General features: G+C 44.7%; 1 protein-coding gene across 1 annotated transcript in view; it reads right to left on the bottom strand.

Moving 5' to 3' along the window:
• ARFGEF3 (ARFGEF family member 3) overlaps nt 1-18968 on the bottom strand; it is a 128652-nt gene that overhangs the window by 83586 nt on the left and 26098 nt on the right. The window contains exons 5-7 of the mRNA XM_068231665.1: nt 16157-16225; nt 8381-8503; nt 2363-2405 (exon numbers count right to left, since the gene is read on the bottom strand). Coding sequence (XP_068087766.1) covers nt 2363-2405; nt 8381-8503; nt 16157-16225 — 235 coding nt within the window. The remainder of the gene's footprint in view (nt 1-2362; nt 2406-8380; nt 8504-16156; nt 16226-18968) is intronic.

Genomic DNA, 18968 nt, shown 5'->3' with positions numbered 1-18968 from the left:
CGGTACTCAGAGCTTCTTGTGGGAGGGGTTTCACCACAATATCAGTCATACAGTGCCCCCTGATGGTCTGTTTGTTCAAAGGAATAGATTTCTCATGTAAAAGGGGGCATCAGCTACTGATTGGGATAAAGTTCAATTCTTGGTCGGAGTTTCTCTTTAAAAGAAGCAAAGTACACTGGAAATGAAAAGTAAAGTTAAAGTATACCAGAGATGGAGCCCCCACCATAAAATATACATACCTGGGGCTTCCTCCAGCCCCCTCCAGTCTGATCGCACCCACGTTGCCCTCTTCTCGCTCTCTGCAACCAGCCACAAAAAATCCCACAGTCGGGGCCAGTCGGTGCAGGCGCAGTCTGGCCAAGCGCGCTCCCGTCGCTGGGAGGGTTCTGTACCTGTGCAGTACTACTGCGCAGGCGCAGAACTCTCAAGACAACCTGAATGCAGTAGGAGCGCACACGCGGCTAGGCATCACATGCACAATTAGCCCCGGATCAGAGGGCTTTCTGTGGCCAATTGCAGAGAAACACGGAGAGAGAAGGGGACACCGTAGGAGCGATCAGGCCAAAGGAAGCCTTGGGTATGTATATTTTATGACGGGGCACCATCTCAGGTTCCCTTTAAAGAGAACCTGAGAGGGCATAATATGGTGTATTTATACTTACCTGGGGCTTCCTTAAGCCGTAAGAGGTGCGTGGGGGTTTCTCGCCATCCTCTCAGAGCACTGCTGTCAGAGCACTGCTTTACCTGATAGTATCAGCTATGAGGACTGTACCATGAAGATAGGGGCCAATTCTCTGTCATTGAAGTAGGAATTATTTTATGTTTAATTTGACATTACCCACACAGACTACTTTTTACTGATCCAGAAGCTCCCTACTCACCACCCGATGGTTCCAGCGACATTCCCTTGATGACGGTCTTTGGCGACGCCTCTTTCTGCTGGAGAGTTAAGCGCAAGGTCACGTGACATTACACGACAGGCATGAACGAGACTTCAAGCGATTGCTGTACTTTGAGCAGAGATTTAAAGATCCAATTCTACTGGCGTAGACGCTAAGCGAGGTTCTCGTAGTCGTGCGCCTGTGCCCATGTTGTGATACGATCGATTGGCGCTCCCCCTCCACCCCCCCCCCCCCCAAAAAAAAATCATTGGTAAAATCGCGATGCGGGTACATAGTTTAAGAGCAGAGCTTCTGAAATAAATACAGTAGTAAGCAGTAGAAAGAAAAATCTTACTTTCTTCCTGCTGGGAGATGGCGTGCATCCACCATATAGAACGAGTCCTACCTGGCTGTAATCTTCTGACTGACATTACTTCAGAACAGCAGAAAGCAGAGACACAGGATCAGAGTAAACAGAGCTGAGAGCTGCAGCTGATGATTCATTACACATTGCTTGGCTGCAACTCAGTGTGCTCTGATCCCATAACTCTGCTTCCAGTCATTTTTAAGTAATCTCAGTCAGAGCATTACAGCTAGAAAGGACTGATTCTGTATGGTGAATATGGTGGGAAGAGACCACTATTTCTGCATATTATAGACCTCCATAAGAATGCCCACGGTGAAAACTGCTCTGGCACATGTGCCATTTACTTCCTCCGTGCATGAATACTTCAGTCTACTAGGCATGTGCAGACCTTACTCCAGATGTAAGTATGTATTTTTTTTTAGACTTCAGTTGTATGTTAAAACTTTTATTTCCTAAAGTAGGACAAAATAGCTGGGCCAAACATTGAGCTGTCCGACTGCTTTTTTGGTAGCCTCCCTACAGTTGTCTTTTAACCTCCCTGGCGGTAACCCCGACCTACACTCGGGGTAGTCACTGCAGAGGATTACATGGCCCCCGGGAGGAATTTTTTGAATAAACCTTGTAACTAGCACTAGGCTAGCTACCTGTGTCCCCCAAGTCCCTCCGCTCTGCTCCTATACCCCCGATTGCTGCCGTTATACGTACCACCCCCGAATCCCGAGATAGCGCAACCTCTCCAATCACCTCCAGGTTTCGCTATGAGGAGGATCGGGACTGCGCATGACATCACGTCCGATCGTCGCCATAGCGACGACTGAAGCTGATTGGGGAGGCTGCGGCTCTCGCGGGATCTCAGCTGGGTAAGTATAAGCGCCGGCGATCGGAGGTATCAGAGAGGTGCGAGGGACTTGGGGGACACAGGTAGCTAGCCTAGTGCTAGCTACAAGGTTTACAACAAGTTTATACAAAAAATTACTCCCGCGGACGCAACCACCGAAACTGCGTACCGCCAGGGTGGTTAAGTTGCAGTTAGTAGCCTATCTAGAGACATTCTATCCTTGCAGCCACAATTATTATAAATGTACTGACTTATAAAAGAGAAGATTGTAAATACCTTGGCTCCTAAATTCCAGCAGAGCTTCATGGATTTCAGTATTCTGTTGGGAGAAAAAAAAAAAAATAGGACACAACTAGAAATGTAATACAAAATGTGTTTTTCTTGAAATAAAAATGGAAATGTTGCTTTATTTGTGTGGTAGGATATCTAAAAATGAATGGTACTTTCTTACCTCATATATATGTTAAGTTTTACCTGTTGGCCAGAGCATATTTCAAACGACAAAACATGTATAAAACATATCTCAAGTTCTCTAAAATGTTTTTGCTACGAGGATTCAAAAATTCTGATTTAACCTACAATCTGCTTTTCTAGCTTGAAAGGAAAAATAACATAAGAGGTAAATAGAGGTTAAAATTCCTATCTCTTCTATAAAAAAAAAACTGCCAGTTGCCTAGCTGAGATGCTGATTAGATATGAACGATTTTGCAAAAAGTGAAATTGCTACAAAGTGTGAAGGGTGTGGGGGCTGGGTATGCGAGGGCTAACGCACTTATGCTGCCATCTCTCTTCTGATGCACTCCATGCCACATTCCATCTCCTTATACTTTTGCCTTCTGAACCGAAACTTCCATTCTGAAGGTGGAAGTGTAAGCAGATGAAGTGCAGCATGAAGCGCATCAGAAGGGAGGCGCCGGCGGCGCTCAGATGAGTAAAACCCACTCATTCTGGGATGAGTTTATTGCTCATGAAATCATTCTTGCTCATCTCCAATCAGCATGTCAGCTAGGCAACTGGCAGGTTTGTTTGTTTTTTTTTACAGAAGGAATAGGATTTGGAACACCCATTTCCCTCTGATTTCCTGTTTCCTGTTTCTAAGCTAATTTGCATAACTTGACTGACTGATAACCTATTTACCACAAAGGAATAATAAAAAAAACTAAACATTGACAATGTTAGAAGCGTATTTGATATTTAAAGTATTCTAAAAATACTTAAAAAATCAGTGTGGTTTATTCCATTAAATATTGTTATCACAGTGTTAGTGCGGGTTTTCTGTACCTTCCAACCAAAGTGAAACTGAACCTGCTTGTGTCTGAGTAGGGGGCCGCCGCAGACAGGGTTAATTTGCCTTGATGATGTCCTTTTGCTGTGACTCTCCACCCTGTGCTCCCTCTGCCTGAATTTCCAGCTGTGAGGCAGTAAGTGCTGGGCATACACGGCTCCATTTTGCGGCTCAATTCTCCCGCTCGATCGATTCCCCGCTCAATTCCGCAGGCGATTCTCTTATCTTCCGCTCGTTTTTCTTATCTTTTTATATTTAGTTCAATGCAGAATCGAGCGCGAAACGATCGGGCTGGAGATTGAACATGTCGGAAATTATCTATCGAGCCATCTAAATGGCTCAAAAACGAACCGTGTATTCCCAGCATAATTCTCAGAAAACTGTGCTAACTCATCCCTACTTTCAACTATTTATGGTAAACAGGTTGAAGGTGAGAAATTACCCGCTTCTTTTGATTGGGGTAGTTGTTTGGTTATCTCCTTATTAAGGGAGTGAGTGGATAGCATTGTAAACCCCCTCCATTGTATAAACCCCACATTCTTTTTTAAACACATAGAGATGGGAAAGAACCCTCAGTCCTTGACACTGGGACAAGGGTTTTTATTTTTGCAAAAGGGGTAAAGACAAACTGTCACCCCCATTGCATGGTCCTTATCCAATGTTAAATGCTACCTGTGTTGGTTTTTGTTATCACCTTATTAAGGGAGTGACTGGATAGCTCCATAAGCCTCTTCATTGTATAAACCTCACCTTCTTTTCGAGGCACATATGAGCTGGGATGATACGGTTGATCGTGAAATTTTGCTTAATAAGCTGCAAAAGTATTTTACCATTGCTTGTTTAGCCCTCCAATGGTTCTTCCCTTTCTTAGCTGGCAGAACATAAAGGGCAGCCTTGGGGCCTTTCTTGTCCAACCCTGTACCACTAAAATATTGTGTGCCCCAGAGCTTGATACTGTCCTCTTTGTTGTTTACAATAAACTGTACATGCTACCACTTAGAATAATCATCCAAAAACACAGTCTGACATACCACTGCTTTGCTGATGACACCAAACTATATTTATCATTTAAACCAGATGTGACAGACCCCATTCCAGAAATAAACACACGCCTAGCTGAGCTTCAGGGAAGGATGAATGAAAACTGGCTTATACTAAATGCTGCCAAAAATGAGGTTCTTGTCATTGGAGGTCAGCACCCAAAGCAGCTCAGTCATAACCACAGAGAGAAAGCAGAGGTGGCCTTAGAGTATGCGGGGCCTGGGGCGAGTGTCATATGCGGGGTCCAGAGACACATGCTGTGGATACACACACTCTGTATAGGTTAGATAGGTAGGTGCCTCCAGTATAGGTTAGATAGGTAGGTGCCCTGCAGTATAGATTAGATAGGTGCCTGCAGTATAGGTTAGATAGGTAGGTGCCCTGCAGTATAGGTTAGATAGGTAGGTAGGTGCCCTGCAGTATAGATTAGATAGGTAGGTAGGTAGGTCCCCTGCAGTATAGATTAGACAGGTAGGTGCCCTGCAGTACAGATTAGATAGGTAGGTACCCCACAGTATATATTAGATAGGTGCCTGCAGTATAGATTAGATAGGTAGGTGCCCTGCAGTACAGATTAGATAGGTGTCTGCAGTAAAAATTAAATAGCTAGGTGCCAGCCTGCAGTATAGATTAGATAGGAAGGTGGCTGCAGTATAGATTAGATAGGTGCCTGCAGTATAGATTAGATAGGTACGTGCCCTGCAGTACAGATTAGATAGGTGCCTGCAGTATAGATTAGATAGGTAGGTGCCACGCAGTACAGGTTAGATATGAAGGTGGCTGCAGCCTGCAGCAGTGGGGAGAGTAGTTAAAACTCATGTGTCTTCCTCCGATCTTCACAGCTACCATCTATTTCCTCTCCCAGCATCTGTGTATTGGTAACAGCGCCCCCTATGATGACGTGACCGCATGTCACCACAGGGGGCACTGTTACCAATACACAGATGCTGGGAGAGGAAATAGATGGTAACCTGTGAGGATCGGAGGAAGACACGTGAGTTTTAACTACTATGCCCGCTCTCCCCACCGCTGCAGAGGGTGCGGGGCCTCTTCAGGCGCGGGGCCTGGGGCGATTGCCCCACTTGCCACCCCTAAAGGCCGGATCTGGAGCAAGGCCTTCCCACACTGCCTGCAGTTAGTACAGAATTCTGCCACAACGCTTTTAACTAGACAACCCTGCCATTGCCACTGAACCCCTTTGCTCACTCCATTGGCTACCCATAAAATGGAGAATCCTCTTCAACATTGGCAGACTAACATTCCAATCTCTACATGATCTAGGCCCCAGATACCTTAAAGGAGTTCTGTTAGGGGTTTCTGAGGAGGAAAACAGACACTTACCCTGGGCGTCTATCAGCCCCCTGCAGCGGTAATGTCCCACGGCGGCGTCCTCCCATCTGCCTTTCTCCGCCGCCGGCCCCGGTCTAGCGTGGCATGGGATCCAACTGCGGCTGCGCTACAGTGGCCGCGCACCCGCTCGCTTCCGCCTGCGTCATCGGAAGCTTGCTGCGCAAGCGCAGTACAAGGCTCCGTTGTACTGCGCCTGCGCAGTAAGCCTCAGATGACGCAAGCGGAGGCGAGGCAACGCGCATTGTCCGTCTGTGCGCCAGACAAATAATAGCCCGGTGCCGGCTGCAGGGAACGGCGGATGGGAGCAGGACGGCATGGGACATTACCACTGCAGGGGGCTGATAGAAGCCCCAGGTAAGTGGCAGTTTTTCTCCTCAGGAAGCCCCACAGAACCCCTTTAAAGGACCATTATCGCAAAATGTAACATACATGTAAATGCATACAAATAAGTAGTACTTTTCTTCCAGCGTAAAATGAGCCATAAACTACTTTTCTCCTATGTTGTTGTCACTTACAGTAGGTAGTAGAAATCTGACAGAACCGACAGTTTTTTGACTAGCCCATCTCAAAGGGGATTCTTGGGGTTTTGTTTAATTTCAAAAACACTTAGTGAATGGCAGTTGCTCAGTTCAACTGCTAGAACAGAATGCACTTTGGGTCCTTTAGGAGAAACACGCTTTACAAATGTTTTGTTGTTGTTGTTCAGGGGTGGAACCCCATGTCTGCTGTTGCTGCCTTCCTAGTTACCCAATAGTGGGGCAAGGGGTTATTTAAAGAGGAACAGTCGCGAAAATGTTAAAATTTAAAACACATACAAATAAGAAGTACATTTCTCCCAGAGTAAAATGAGCCATAAATTACTTTTCTACTATGTTGCTGTCACTTAAAGTAAGTAGTAGAAATCTGACATTCCCAACAGATTTTGGACTAGCCCATCTTCTCATAGAGGGGGGGGGGGGGGTTCTCAGGGTTTTCTTTATTTTTAAAAGCACTTAGTGAATGGCAGTTGCTCCGTCCAACTGCCAAAATAGTGTGCAGCGAGCAGGGAGGCTGGCCAGCATCTTTGTATAAATCTTTTTTAGGGAATGTCTTTATAAAGAATAAAGGCCATGCTGAAAATCCCCCTATGAGAAGATGGACTAGCCCAAAACCTGTTGGTAATGTCAGATTTCTACTACCTACTGTAAGTGACAGCAATATAGGATAGAAGTAATTATGGCTCATTTTACTCTGGGAGAAATGTACTTCTTATTTGTATGTGTTTTACATTTTAAGATTTTCGCGATGGTTCCTCTTTAAATATATTTTATAGGGTAGAATGGGGCCTATGCATTTTTTAAAGGGAACCTAAACTAAGGGCCCGTTTCTACTCTCGCAGAAACGGCCGCAAATCCGCAGAGTTTCCCCGCAGGCAAATTGCGCGGGGAAACTCTGCCATAGGTGATAACTGCGCCGCCGGCCGAATCACTTGCAGTAGCGATTCGGCTGGAACCCCCTACAAAATTCGCAGCGGAGGCTGCAATTCCCATAGCCGTGCATGGCATGGCTCATGGGATTCGCCTGCGATCCCGCCCACCCGCTCAGTGCCGGCGTGCGTCTACGAGAAGCACGCCGCACTAGTGGAAACGAGCCCTGAGAGGGATATGGATGTTTCCTTTTAAACAATAGCAGTTGCCTGGCAGTCCTGCTGATCTCTTTGGCTGCAGTAGTGACTGAATCACAGACCTGAAACAAGCATGCAGCTAATCCAGTCTGACTTCAGTCAGAGCATCTGATCTGCATGCTTGTTCAGGGGTTGTGGCTGAAAGTATTAGAGACACAGGATCAGCAGGAGAGTCAGGCAACCGGTATTATTTTAAAAGGAAAAATCCATATCCTTCTCGGTTTAGGTTCCCTTTAAGTCAGCTGTTTACACACTACACATTGTCCCTTATCCAATTCACTTTTTCTCCTAAATTTTCTACTAGGAGTTAATTTCAGTTACTGTTTAATATAAAACTTTTAGCACTCTGTAATTGCAAAAGTACCAAAAAGAAGGTGAAAAAGTATTATCAAAATTATTCTAAATATTTTCTAGCTTACTGTGGCTTAAAAGGTATTTTACTGATAAGATCTACTATGAGTAAGCGCTGGTTCAGATGGGTGTTTTTGTGGCGTTTAAAGCAGCATTTCAGACGCAGCGTTTTTTGGGATCTACCGCCATCCCATGCAAGTGAATGGTAGCGTTTAGAGCTGGCTTTGGCAAGCTTTCATTAAAAAGCCTGGCGGTAGATCCCGGCGTTTCGTCTAGTCTCGAAAGCAACATGCTGCTTTCAGAGACGGTAAACGCCAGGAAACAATAGCAGAGACCAGAAATGCTAGCCTTGAACGCTTCCCAAAGCCTTCAAAAGCTAGCTTTTAAACGTTTGAACGCGACGCCAAGCAAAAGCTCAGCAGACGCCCGTGTGAACCAGCCCTAAACTTGGGAGAAAAAGAAAATTAGTTTGGGTCCATAGAGTCTTAGGTCCTCTGAACACCACTATCAAAGCACCCGCCAAGCATGTTACAGTAGCATATAAAACTAAGGTTCACGTGTTAAAAGACGAACAAGAATACAAAATATAACAAGAAATTCTCACCGGGCTCTCCTGCTTTTGTCGCAGCTGTAGGGTTAGGTCACTTAGCATCTGACTCAGTGTTGCTCTCACAGCTGTGTTTATACTTCGCTGGTGGCAGCTTGAAATATAGGTTTCAATGCACAGCTGAGTGTGAAACAAAAAAACACTGACTAACAATCACTTATTAAACAGTTACTCCATGTCTGGGGGGGAAACAAAATACCATCCACAACCACTGTAAACATTACATGAATTCCTAAATTACAGGCTTTTACTTCTGTCTAGAATAGAAATTTCTCACCAGCTGATTTGTGAAAGTCCTCAGAATGAAATTGGAAATGGGAGATTATACACATCGTCAATACAAGGATGTTAAAGAGAAATACTATGTCTCTTGCATCCTCTAGGAGTGCAACCTTCCTACAAAACTCACAAAAGAATGCTCAATTTTGACTGTTGACCACCATTTTACTTCCTGCTCTATATGCCCAGTTACTCATGAAGAAAGGTGAAAATCTGTATGAGTTATGTACATTTATGGCTGGGTAGTGTAACGGTTAAGGGCTCTGCCTCTGACACAGGTGACCAGGGTTTGAATCTCGGCTCTGCCTGTTCAGTAAGCCAGCACCTATTCAGTAGGAGATCTTGGGCAAGTCACCATAACACTGCTACTGCCTATAGAGCGCGTCCTAGTGGCTGCAGCTCCGGCGCTTTGAGTCCGCCAGGAGAAAAGCACGATATAAATGTTCTGTGTTTGTTTTATTGTAAACTCATGTATTGTTGCCATGAATGCAAGAGAGGTATCTTTAAAGAGGTATCATAGTGACATATAGTAGAATGTAGCAAATTATTCAAGATACCCGCTTTTACATGAATTACCCTGTTTTCAGCACCAGAAACACTTCATACATCTATATATAGCTTCATATTGGTATGTAACCCTGCCCTCCCGTTATAGGTGACCGCGTCACGCCGATGGGCGTGGACCTGGCGCCTGCCCCTGGATCGCCTAATGCCGATCAGCATAAAGTCCTGGGGGTGTGTTTTGAAGGAGATCGCGCGCATCTCCGCTTGGATGACGGAGTTCCGCTCCGTGATCGCCGCTAGGAGACTGTTAGACGGTGAAACTACCATCTATTTATTATGCATAGCGCTGCAATCTACGGCAGCGCTGTACTGGAGACAGCCGTGTGACACAGCCGTCCCCCTGGGAGACACTGTAGCGATCGGCTGTCATAGGCTGATGCCGGTGACAGCTGATCACGGTGATTGGCTGGGAGGGCTGGGGGGGGAATTGTGAAATTTATTAACATATTCAAATATTTATAAAAAAAATAAACATTGGAGCGATCACTGCTCACCAACAGAGAGCTCTGTTGGTGGGCAGAAAAGGGGGGGGGGGGGGGGGGGAATCAGTTGTGTGCTGAGTTGTATGGCCCTGCAGCGAGACCTTAAAGCTGCAGTGGCCTATTTTGTGAAAAATGGCCTGGTCTTTAGGGGGGGTTTAAGCTCGTGGTCCTTAAGTGGTTAAAAAAAGAATATGAAAATTATCTTCTAGGATATAACTGAGGAGAAAAAGTTAATTACATATTGGCCCAGGTGTTGTTTCTACTAACTGCAGAACACACAGCAGACACGACATTCCGCTGTGATGGACCTGTCAGCGCTAAATCTGTCACCAACTCTGATAAATTCAATACTGTAATGTAAATCAGGGGGAGGACAGATTTAACAATAGGCAAACATTAACATAATCATTTATAAAGGCAATATTGTTAAACATAGGCAATTTAATTTTTAAGCTTTATTCAGTAATGTTCCTTTTTAAATTTGCTGTCAATTTAAAAAAAAAAAAAAAATCAGTTGGCTGCAAATGAAAATGGAAAGGAAATATGAAATAACACTGAATTAGAGAAACATTTGTGTACCAAACATACAATGTATGTATGCTATAGGAACTACATAGTCATTGCACTTTGGAATCCTTGTTGGACTAGTCTTCTTTTGGACCTGACAACTTGACTAAGATAGTCCAGTTTCACAATGACCAGACTTTCACCTGGCAAATATGGGAAAGTTAGCAAGTTCTACAAGAACTGATCAGCAACGGACTAGACTGGAATGAGGTGGAACTGAGAAAAACAAACTGAGGCAAGTATTCGCATAGTACTAAAAACCTGGATGTTGCAGTCTTAGCCCACGAAAGAGAGGTGAGGTAATCACCCATAAGAGGCTGCGCACATAAAGGTCTCGTTCCCACTACACACACTGCAGTGCACATTTCAGCAGTGTGTATGATGTGTGACACGCAAGAACGGTAGAAGTGCATAGACAGCACTTCTGCCGTTCCCATCATATGCGCTGCGCAGCAGTGCGATGCGTTATCACACTGCTGCATGCATTTTTCGTGAATTGCAGCGCTGACCCATTCACTGTAGTGAATTGGATCAGCAGTGCAGTGCATACTGGCCCAGATGGTGTGCAATCTTCCGCATTGCATTCGGATCGCATGGCCATCTGCGCTAATTGATGTGAACCAGGCCTTATGTATGTATTTTTGTTGTTTTTGTTTTGAGTCTGAAGAACCTCAAAGCTATCCACAGACTGAGGTCCTTCATTTGAAGAGACTTCCATTGACATTTAGTTTTCTTTAAAAATGTAAGTTACCCTTAAAGAGACTCCGTAACACAAATTGCATCCTGTTTTTTATCATCCTACAAGTTCAAAAAGCTATTCTAATGTGTTCTGGCTTACTGCAGCACTTTATACTATCACTGTCTCTGTAATAAATCAACTTATCTCTCTCTTGTCAGACTTGTCAGCCTGTGTCTGGAAGGCTGCCAAGTTCTTCAGTGTTGTGGTTCTGCTATGAACTCCCCCTTCCAGGCCCCTGTATGCACACTGCCTGTGTGTTATTTAGGATTAGAGCAGCTTCTCTCTTCTCTCTTTATCTTTTACAAGCTGGATAAATCATCCTCTGAGCTGGCTGGGCTTTCACATACTGAAGAATTACAGACAAGGGCAAAGCTGTTTGCAGGAAAAAACAAGCAGCCTGAAACTTCAGTGCATGAGAACAGGGGGAAAGAAACACACAAATAATCTCTTAAGATTCAAAAGGAAGGCTGTATACACCCTTCTTGTGTATGAATGTATTTTCTATGTGTGGACATACTGTACATCAACCTACTTCCTGTTTTGGTGGCCATTTTGTTTGTTTATAAACAAACTTTTTAAAACTGTTTTTAACCACTTTTAATGCGGCGAGGAGCGGCAAAATTGTGACAGAGGGTAATAGGAGATGTCCCCTAACGCACTGGTATGTTTACTTTTGTGCGATTTTAACAATACAGATTCTCTTTAAGGGTAGTTTAACACTGCATCAATTGCATTGCAACAGAACTATTTTGCAGGTCAACTCACTACCCTTATAATTCTATGGGCCTGTTCACATCCCTGTGTTGTAACGGATTGCATTATTCTAACTCAGTGCTGTCCAACTTCATGGACTTGGAGGCCCAAGCAACAGGAGGTTTTGTCTGGAGGGGGTGGGGCATCAACATCCTGGCTTTCAGGGGTGGAGCCAAGAGGGTGAAAGAGGTGGGCCTGCCAGGCAGGGCAAGCATGAATTGTCGTGGGCCCGCTGCCAGTTGGATAGCACTGTTCTAACTTACTGCATTCAGGCTTTGAATTAACGTCTCTGTTGTAGTTCACACACACATTATAACAAGTGCGTGCATAGTGTGAATACAGCCTAAAAGAAGCCTCGGTAGTTGCCCGTTTTTATACCTTTCTCCTATTTAAGAACTTCATTACAAAGATAGAAACACAAGCAGCGTTATAATAAGTACATAGAAGCCATATTGCATTAAAACCGTGATACCTCTAGGGAAGCAGTAGGCTGAGAACCAGGGAAAATATGGTGGCACAAAGCAATTAGCACACGTACAATGGATTCTCTTATTTCATGCAACCGGAGAGATCCTGCTTTACGGCATGCCAAACACAGCTACAGATGGAAAAGCAAAAACATAAAGGGGTAAAAGCACAAAGCAACATGCAGCACAGAGGTGGGATATACTGAGGGGAGGCAAAGTATGAATGTATCAAGATGTTCCAATTTTGAAAAACTTTATGAGATGGCATTCCAGCATGTGCTGCCATCAACGCATTAACAATTTGGTTTGCGGTATATAGCATAGAAAATCTTTATAGTGTAAAAATATATATCCACTTGCACCGTCTCAGTACATTCCTCAGACTTACTATATTTCATTATAGGAGGCATATCTGCACAAGAAAAACTGAGGATATTTAGGCACCAGAATATTTTTATTTACCTTCTCAATAACAAACTTTATTCAGACATTTCTCTGAAAACAGCTTACTAAGCCTTAGAACAAAGGTTGGGCCTGCACACAAGACTATATTTACTCACGGTCAACCAACGATCCCGTCAAACTGATCATCTGCTGCTCAGAAGTGAATTCTGCTGTTACGATTGATAAATAGTTGTTTCCGCTGGTGTTTTCTTGTTGGACATACGGTTAAAATTCCTGTCAGTACTGCTTAAATTGTACAGTGTGCATTTGCACCTGACTGATCAATATATACAGAAACCGGTTGTTAAAAATGATCAGTAGGAAAAGTTATTGCACATGTGCGCAGCAGTATTTTTTCTTTTCTAACTGATCAATTATATTTTGGGGAACTGGTCACAATGATTTATTTGCTAAAAGATTGCCTGCAGATCTCCTTTCATGTACACAGCCTTACTTACCTGGTTGTTAATATTTTTACTTGTGTTTTTTGTCCACACTTTGTCTGAAATCAGGCTGAAAGGCTCATTGAGGACTTTTAATATGCTGCCTAACTTCAATGCTGTTTAAGTGGACCTGAACTCTTGCAGAAGGAAAACATATTGAAATGCACTCTGTATGTAGAGAGTTTAGCCTGTCTAATTCTACCTCATCAGTGACTAATCACAAGTTGTAATTTGATCACTCAGCTGTGTCAGCTGACCGCCACAGCAGAGATCTAGTTGGTAAACATAGGATGTTAACAATATGAGTGCTTCCATTAGTTCTGCGCAGAACTTCACCGGCCACAGGAGCAGGACGTGGGCATGCGGCCAGGAATGCTCAGTGCACCGTGGACCACAGGACTTTTTTAGTGGTCAATTTAAAAAAGATCCAGGAGGCGGAAGATGGTGGCGAGGGAGCGATCTGCATGGAGGGGGCTAGAGGAAGCTCCAGGGATGTATACAACTTTTCTTTCCTTGCGTCTTTCTTTTTCTCTTTAAAGGATATTATGCTGTTGTGTATTTTTTGGAGCAGAGAGGAAGTTCTGAGTTCAGGTCCGCTTCGACAGACAATTTAGTTTTGTCTACACTCAACTTTACTTCAGGATTGGACGTCCCTGGCCCCTTAAGGACCTTTCCCTTTGTAAACAGTGACAACTGTGATTAGCTCACATTAATCACACGGTCAGGAGCAATACGTAACTCTGCTGTCAGCATGACAGCAGAGCGAGCAGGCTGCAATGACGAGAGAGCAGCAGAACCTCTGTAACAGCGGACACGCGCGGAATACGGAAGTTTAAATCTATGCCCTGGCAAGCTTAGGCGGACATAAACAGGGCGTAGATTTCAACTACGCTGGTCTGAAAGCGATTAAAGAGCACCTAAGGTAAAAAATGACAAAGCCTATCATAACAGGCTCTGTGTTAATGATGACTGAACGGGGGGGTGGGGGGAATTAACTGTGTTAAATACTTATCTGATCAGATGTCTTTAGGTCACAGGAGACGCTCCACCCCTCTCCTCGGCAGTGCAGTTGCGGCCATGTTTCCACGCAGGCGGGCGTGGCCAGAGCTGCTATTTTGAAAAACAAAAATCGCCAGGGCCCCTTTTCCGAGGAGGACGGTAAGTTCACCTACCTGGAGAACAGGTAAGTGTTTAACCCAAACACCCCTACAATTTTCCATCATTTAGACAGAGCCTGTTATCACATGCTCTGTCATTTTTACCTGAGGTACTCTTTATAATAAGTCCAGCTTTCCTGTATGTATTTTCAGTGGGAATAAAGTCTTACCAGTTAGGGCCGTGTCTCATCACTAATGAGTAGATAACACCCTGCAATGAGAAAACACTAGACAAGCAAGTTAAAAGGACTAATAGTCTCCCTAAGTACAAGTTCATTGTTGTGCCCGTTTACAGGCCTAATAAAACCTGTCTGATTTAGTGGTGCTACAGATTTACAAGCACTTTCACGTGTGGTTTCCTTGCAATTTATGTACAGTATTTCCATTTGTGATGCATTTTTTCTGCAACCAATAGTGCACAATTCTCTATTTTAGGTGCAGTTTAGCTGTAGTAAAATGCAGCCAGAAACTGTATGTAACGCACATATTCTGCGAGCTTTATTTTATTTAAAGAGAACCCGAGGTGGGTTTGAAGAATATTATCTGCATACAGAGGCTGGATCTGCCTATACAGCCCAGCCTCTGTTGCTATCCCAAACCCCCCTAAGGTCCCCCTGCACTCTGCAATCCCTCATAAATCACAGCCACGCTGCTGACAAACAGCTTGTCAGAGCTGGCTGTGTTTATCTCTATAGTGTCAGTCTGCTGCTCTCCCCGCCTCCTGCAGAACTCCAGTCCCCGCCTGCATCCCTTCCCTCCCTGCTAATTGGAGGGAAGGGACGGGGGCAGGGACTAGAGCTATGCAGGAGGCGGGGGAGTAGCTGAGACTGACACTACAGATGTAAACACAGCCTCACAGCACGGCTGTGATTTATGAGGGATTGCAGAGTGCAGGGGGGCCTTAGTGGGGTTTGGGATAGCAACAGAGGCTGGGCTGTTTAGGCAGATCCAGCCTCTGTATGCAGATAACATTCTTTAAACACACCTCGGGTTCTCTTTAAAGGCCAGTTTAACGCTACTTTGTTTTACATGTGGCTTCTAAGTGTAACTTCCCACCTAGGAAGAACATACAATGCACACATTTCTGTACTAGGTAGGGTTGGTCAATAAAATGTAAGTTGTTCTTTAAAATGTAAGCTCACAAGGGCGCGGACCTCCCCCTTGTGTTTCCAGTTTCTATGTATTCTATCAAACGAGCATGTACAAGTGTTGGTGAGGCTTTCAAACTGCACATCAAATGTACCGTATGTATGTGTACTTGTGTGACAGGAAGTCTTGATTGTACAGTGTACAGATTGTACTATATCTATGTACAGCACTACGGGATATGTTGGTGTTCTATAAATAAAAAATAATAATAATGCATTGCAAATAATTCTGAGGTAACACATATTTTACATTCAAATTTAAGCAGCTTAAAAATTGACCAATCAAATTCCACCTCGGTGGGATTCGATTGGCCCATTTTCAAGCTGTATAAATCGAATCCCACTAAACTACATTTTTAAACTGGTGCTTTAGCCATTGCCTCCTATAATCAAACTGATCAGGTTGCATGTAGTAAACATCAGTGCTGGGTTAATCAGAAGAAAGAAGACAGTGGCCCTGATGCAATAAAATATCCCCTTTGTTGGCTGAGGTTTCCTTATCTATCCACAAGATACATTTTAGCAAGTGAAGTAGTAACATAATGCTACAACTTATTTTGAGGACTTTTTTTTGCTTGCTGGAGACTTTTAAAGGTATTTCACTGATTCCGTGAAATCTCGAGAGACAAGTTTATTGAATCAGGGCCATTTTGTTAATCTGTTAGTAAGGCAGATGAAGAAAAACTATTGAGAAACATAAGCATGTTCACTAATATCTCATAAATCTCACCTCAGCAATCTTCAGCACAGAACTTCCATTTAGCTCAAAAGTTGAGGTATAAGTGATGCAGAGCAAGACCTGCAAACAGATAAAATAGTCTGTACAATACAATGCCGTTTTAGATCAAAAGAGCCGGGCAAACAAAAGGAAGGAAATACATTTGCAACTTGAAACCATGCTTCCAGAGGACTTTGTGTTTAAAGGTGCCCTGTTAACGATCACATTTCCCAAAACGATTGACCATTCAGTCGGAAACAATAGTTTGGGCCTACCAATGGAGGGGAAAATGATAAGCAATCTGATCAGACCAAAAGATTGCTTCCGAAAATTAAATTGCTTGATTGCTTAAGAGATTGACCCTTTAACCACTTGAGGACTCAGCCTTTACCCCCCCCCCCCCCCCTTAAGAACCAGCATGTTTTTTTATGATCTGTGCTGGGTGGGCTCTGCAGCCCCTAGCACAGATCAGGTTGCAGGCAGAGCGATCAGATCGCCCCCCTTTTTTCCCCCCTATGGGGATGATGTGCAGGGGGGGTCTGATCGCTCCTGCCTGCCTGGGTGTTGCGGGGGGGGGGGGGCACCTCAAAGCCCCCCTCCGCGGTGAAATTCCGCCCTCCTTCTCCTCCCTCTCACCCCTGGTGATCTGGGCTGCACAGGACGCTATCCGTCCTGTGCAGCCTGTGACAGACTGTCCTCTGTCACATGGCGGCGATCCCCGGCCGCTGATTGGCCGGGGATCGCCGTCCTGCCATACGGCGCTGCTGTAGCAGCAGCGCCGTTCAATGTAAACAAAGGAGACAAACGTCTCCTGCGTTTACATTTAGTCCGCGAGCCGCGATTAGCGGCTCGCAGGCCATTCACGGAGACCCGCTCCGTGATCTAACAGGAAACGGCCGCTCCTGCGAGCGACCTTTCCTGATGAATTAGGGAGGCACCTGGCGACGCAGATGTGCGTCGCTGGTCCTCCAGCTACCACTTTGCCACCGCACGGTATGAGTGTGCGGTCGGCAAGTGGTCAAGGGTCCTTTCACTCTGGCGCGTTGGGGTGCTGCATTTTCCCACAGCCTACTGCTAGGGCAATGTAAGTCTATGGGGTAGTTCACATGTCATGCGGTGTGGTGCGCCGTGCGTACCCCAATGCCAGTGCATATCTATGTTACCGTGCGGGTCCTGTGGCAACCTGCGGTGTATTGGAAGCCATGTAAGTCTATGGCACGTGTTTTTAAACTGACCGCCGCAGCTTTACGCGTTTTGCATGCATGAAAGCATTATAGCAATACGCTTTCACGCACGACATTGATTCGCCAACAGGAAGTGGGCGTCACTTTCTGTTTGGCCTTCTGCCAGATGGGTCCTCGAAGGCCTGTTTTTGGCGGTGCCCCCAGGCCGCACCGCTACCACCAATATTCAGTGTGAAACCGGCCTGAGACTTCAAATTTGCAAACAGGGAATAAGAGGAAGGAGAGACCAGCCTGTAGGGATAGGTGCACAGCTGTAGCAATCATGGCTATACAAAGTTCAGTTCCAAAGGCAATATTTCTACCTTTCACTTATCAATATCATCTTTCAGAATTTAACTGGTTCATTCTTATGCTGTAATACCATAGGGTGTGTGTACCAATTTATAGCAGTATTTCATGGTGAAAGTTTGGTCAGACTCTGGAAGTAAAGACAGCAAGGTCAGAGTCACCATCACCTTCCTTCCATCACCTCTTTTCTATGGACAACTAAACTGCTTGTTTCTCAGGCAGTTCTGCGTCCTGTCTGCCGCCCATAAGTGCAATTTGGGGGCAATTTAAATGCAACCAAATAGAAGGGTTTGTAACACCACGCGTGTCAGCGCTTCACCATACAGCAAAAAAGTCTCATGACGCGTCTGAGTTCAGATGCAACTCTGTGAGATGGCTGCCTGTGCCGAGTGCTAGCAAGCCCCCGGCCAGAGGAAAGGAGCAGCTGACAGGTGGTAATGCCATGCCTGTTAGATGCTTGTGAAAAAGTGGCCTAAACTGTGTACACACTACAGGAGGCCTTACAAATCTGGAGACATACTATGAGGGGAACTGGAAAGTGGAAACATGTTTTGAAGGATACAATAGAAAGCTAAGACTTACTAAAGGAGAAGATGAACAGCTGGGACATCCTACAAAAAAGCCATGGACTTGGAAACCTACTACACACTTTGCGGACCAATAGAAAGTGGGATGCTGGGACACAGCACAGGTCACTAGCAAGCTGGGTCACACTTTAGAAGGTTACTGGATATTTGGGATAGATTTGGGGGCAAGGCTAGGGCATTTTTTTCATATTTTCAGACATAGCTTATCAACATTCAATTGCATGTGTCAATTTTGTACAGGCTAGGACATATTTAGAATGTGAAGAAAAGAAAGAAAAACCTGGAAATAGTTAGGAGGGGGGCATTACAATTCAGAACCCAATTCAGCGGGACTAGAAAACTGAAATACATTGTGGATGTTTGGACAAGCTGAGACAAAAAACACACATGGGAGTAGAAAGCACAGCATAGAAGCACTGGAATACTGGAGTATGCATTAGGGGGATGCAGGTGCAATTGTTGTGTGGGAGGACCAGTGTATTTCTTGTAAAGGGCCCAGAAGATCTGGCCCTGCTCACATAGCAATACTTGGGCATTTTAGGCAGTTGCTGGGGCAAAATTGGTGCAACTTGCAAGAGAATCAGAATCCCTAATCTGCTCCACTGCTGCAACAAATGTTCTTTTGATAAACATACACAATGGACCTTATTGGCACTACTCTTACTTTGTAGTACATTGTATTTAATGGCAGTAAAGTGTTCCAGC

Source organism: Hyperolius riggenbachi, chromosome 4, assembly GCF_040937935.1.
Source record: "Hyperolius riggenbachi isolate aHypRig1 chromosome 4, aHypRig1.pri, whole genome shotgun sequence".
NCBI lineage: Eukaryota > Metazoa > Chordata > Amphibia > Anura > Hyperoliidae > Hyperolius > Hyperolius riggenbachi.
This window is presented reverse-complemented; position numbering and strand designations above follow the sequence as displayed.